Raw genomic sequence first — 2,500 nt, forward strand, 5'->3', positions numbered from 1 at the left:
AAAAAACAAAAAATTTAAAAAACCACACACAAAAACAAAAAAATAAACATGGCCCCACACAACCCAAAAACACAAAAAAAAAAGGAAAACAACCAAAAATACACATGGAAACACACACACACCAAACACATTAACGGGAAAAAAAACAAAACACCCCAAATACCCAGGGCCACTACATACACATGGACCACACATACACATGGACACACACCATACCAAAATGGCCCAACACAAATACAGGACACACACACTACACAGGGAACCCACAAAACCATGGACACACACACATACACGGGACACCAACATACACATGGACCACCAAACATACACATGGCACACACACTACACGACCACCACAAAAACCAGGGACCACCACTAACAGGACACACACACATACCGGGACACACACACATCCATTAAAACATCACATGGACAACAACCATAAATGACCCCACCCCAACACTGGACCAAACACAGGGACAACACACATACACATACACCACAATACACATGGACACTCCACCCCACACACACATGGACCCACACACATGGACACACACCATAACTGGACACCACACAACACGGGACCCAAATCTACACAAAACCACAAAATAACATGGACACACACCATAACAGGGACACACACACAAACGTGGAGACCACACATACACGTGGAGCACAAAATCACATGGACCCACAACCGGGACACAACCATCCCCGGGCCACACACACACACTAACATGCAACACACATCACATACACACACACACAGGGAAACCCACCAAAACACATGGACACCCACACATAGACACACACCACTAAAAGGGACACAACACACACATCACATGGACACACCCAAAAACACATACACTGAAAACCACACCCCATACACAGGGACACACACACACATCCGGGCCACACACAATAAACGGGGGCCACCAACATACACAGGGCACCACACTCCACACCACACACATACACAGGGACCCACACACTACCTGGAAACACACACAACACTGGACCACACACACAACCAGGGGACACACACACCTACACTGGAACACACCACATACCATGCAACCACCAACACCACACACCACACATGCTCATACATTGTGCATGTGTGTGCATGTGTATGTGTATACGCTTACACATGCACACATATAAACACATCCACGGACACACGCACGCACACATACACATACAAACACATCCGCGCACGCATGCATGCACACATGCATATATAAATACATCCATGCACACAAACGCATACAACACCTACGCATACATACACATACAAACATTCATACACGCACGCACGCACAAACACATCCACGCGCGGACACGCAAACCACTGCACACATATGCACAATACCTTTGTAAGGTGTTTAGAATGTGTAGACAAATTCTAGGGGCCTTGTGATGAATTGTAACTGACATTTGTATTTCTTATCTGCATTCACAACAGACCGCACAGTCTTGATCTGGAATGCTGACCAATTCACCCAGCGGGAGCACAAGAGTGTTCGAGGCAACATTGAGTTTGACTATGCTACCCATATCCGCTGGTTGCCCAATAGCAAGGGCTTCACAATATTCAAGAAAATGGAAAATACCATTGCCATCTACAAGGTATCCAAGACATCCTCTGGAATGATTGGAAATGCGCAGGAGTTCTCAAACTTTCCAAAGGTATGATATATGTTATGTTTGCGTTTTGCTGATGAGTAGGTTGTGATAATTCGCATTGTTTACTTTGTAGCACATTGTTTTGCGTTGCAGTGTAGCCAAGTTTCCTCATCCTTATCCAGTGTGCAACGTGGTCAATTTAACCCAAAGTAGATTAACATTGTGTTAAGTTACGAAATGAATTATGGCGTTTATCCCTGGGGCCATTACATAACCCTTTTTTTTTTCTTTCTTTCTTCTTCCAGCAAGAGGATGAAGTAGCAGATATAATCACCTTTGATGTTGCAGTTACTGGGAATATTATAATGACATGCAACAGCAAGAACCAGATTGTAATATGGAACTTTAAGGGTGAAGTGCTGGAGCAGTTTGACACACGCCATGGGGATACGTACTCTGCAACACTCTCACCATGCGGACGCTTCATTGCTACGACAGGTAAAGTCTGTTCCCTTTGAAATTGTATCATATTCCTGTCATGGCCATGGTATGTTAGACATAATCAAATTGCACCTAATTCATGTTTTAGGCTTTACTCCGGACGCGAAGGTATGGAGATTGAAGTTCGGGGCGTCAGAATCATTTGAAGGAGTGAAGCGAGCCTATGACCTCACTGGTCACAAAGCCAGTATCTATAGTTGTAGCATGAACGCTGACTGTACACGCATGGTGACAGTCTCTAAGGATGGCACCTGGAAACTGTTTGATACTGATAGTAAGTACACTGCTTATAAAAAAGCAGTGAAAAATTATTTTACTCATATTTCTTTGTTTTGTGGTACAATTTACATGCAAAATATCTGACTTATAC

General features: G+C 43.9%; 1 protein-coding gene across 1 annotated transcript in view; it reads left to right on the top strand.

Annotated features, from left to right (window-relative positions):
- LOC119578445 (transducin beta-like protein 2) overlaps nucleotides 1-2,500 on the top strand; it is a 4,097-nt gene that overhangs the window by 242 nt on the left and 1,355 nt on the right. The window contains exons 2-4 of the mRNA XM_037926026.1: nucleotides 1,469-1,692; nucleotides 1,935-2,127; nucleotides 2,219-2,404. Coding sequence (XP_037781954.1) covers nucleotides 1,469-1,692; nucleotides 1,935-2,127; nucleotides 2,219-2,404 — 603 coding nt within the window. The remainder of the gene's footprint in view (nucleotides 1-1,468; nucleotides 1,693-1,934; nucleotides 2,128-2,218; nucleotides 2,405-2,500) is intronic.

Source organism: Penaeus monodon, chromosome 11, assembly GCF_015228065.2.
Source record: "Penaeus monodon isolate SGIC_2016 chromosome 11, NSTDA_Pmon_1, whole genome shotgun sequence".
NCBI lineage: Eukaryota > Metazoa > Arthropoda > Malacostraca > Decapoda > Penaeidae > Penaeus > Penaeus monodon.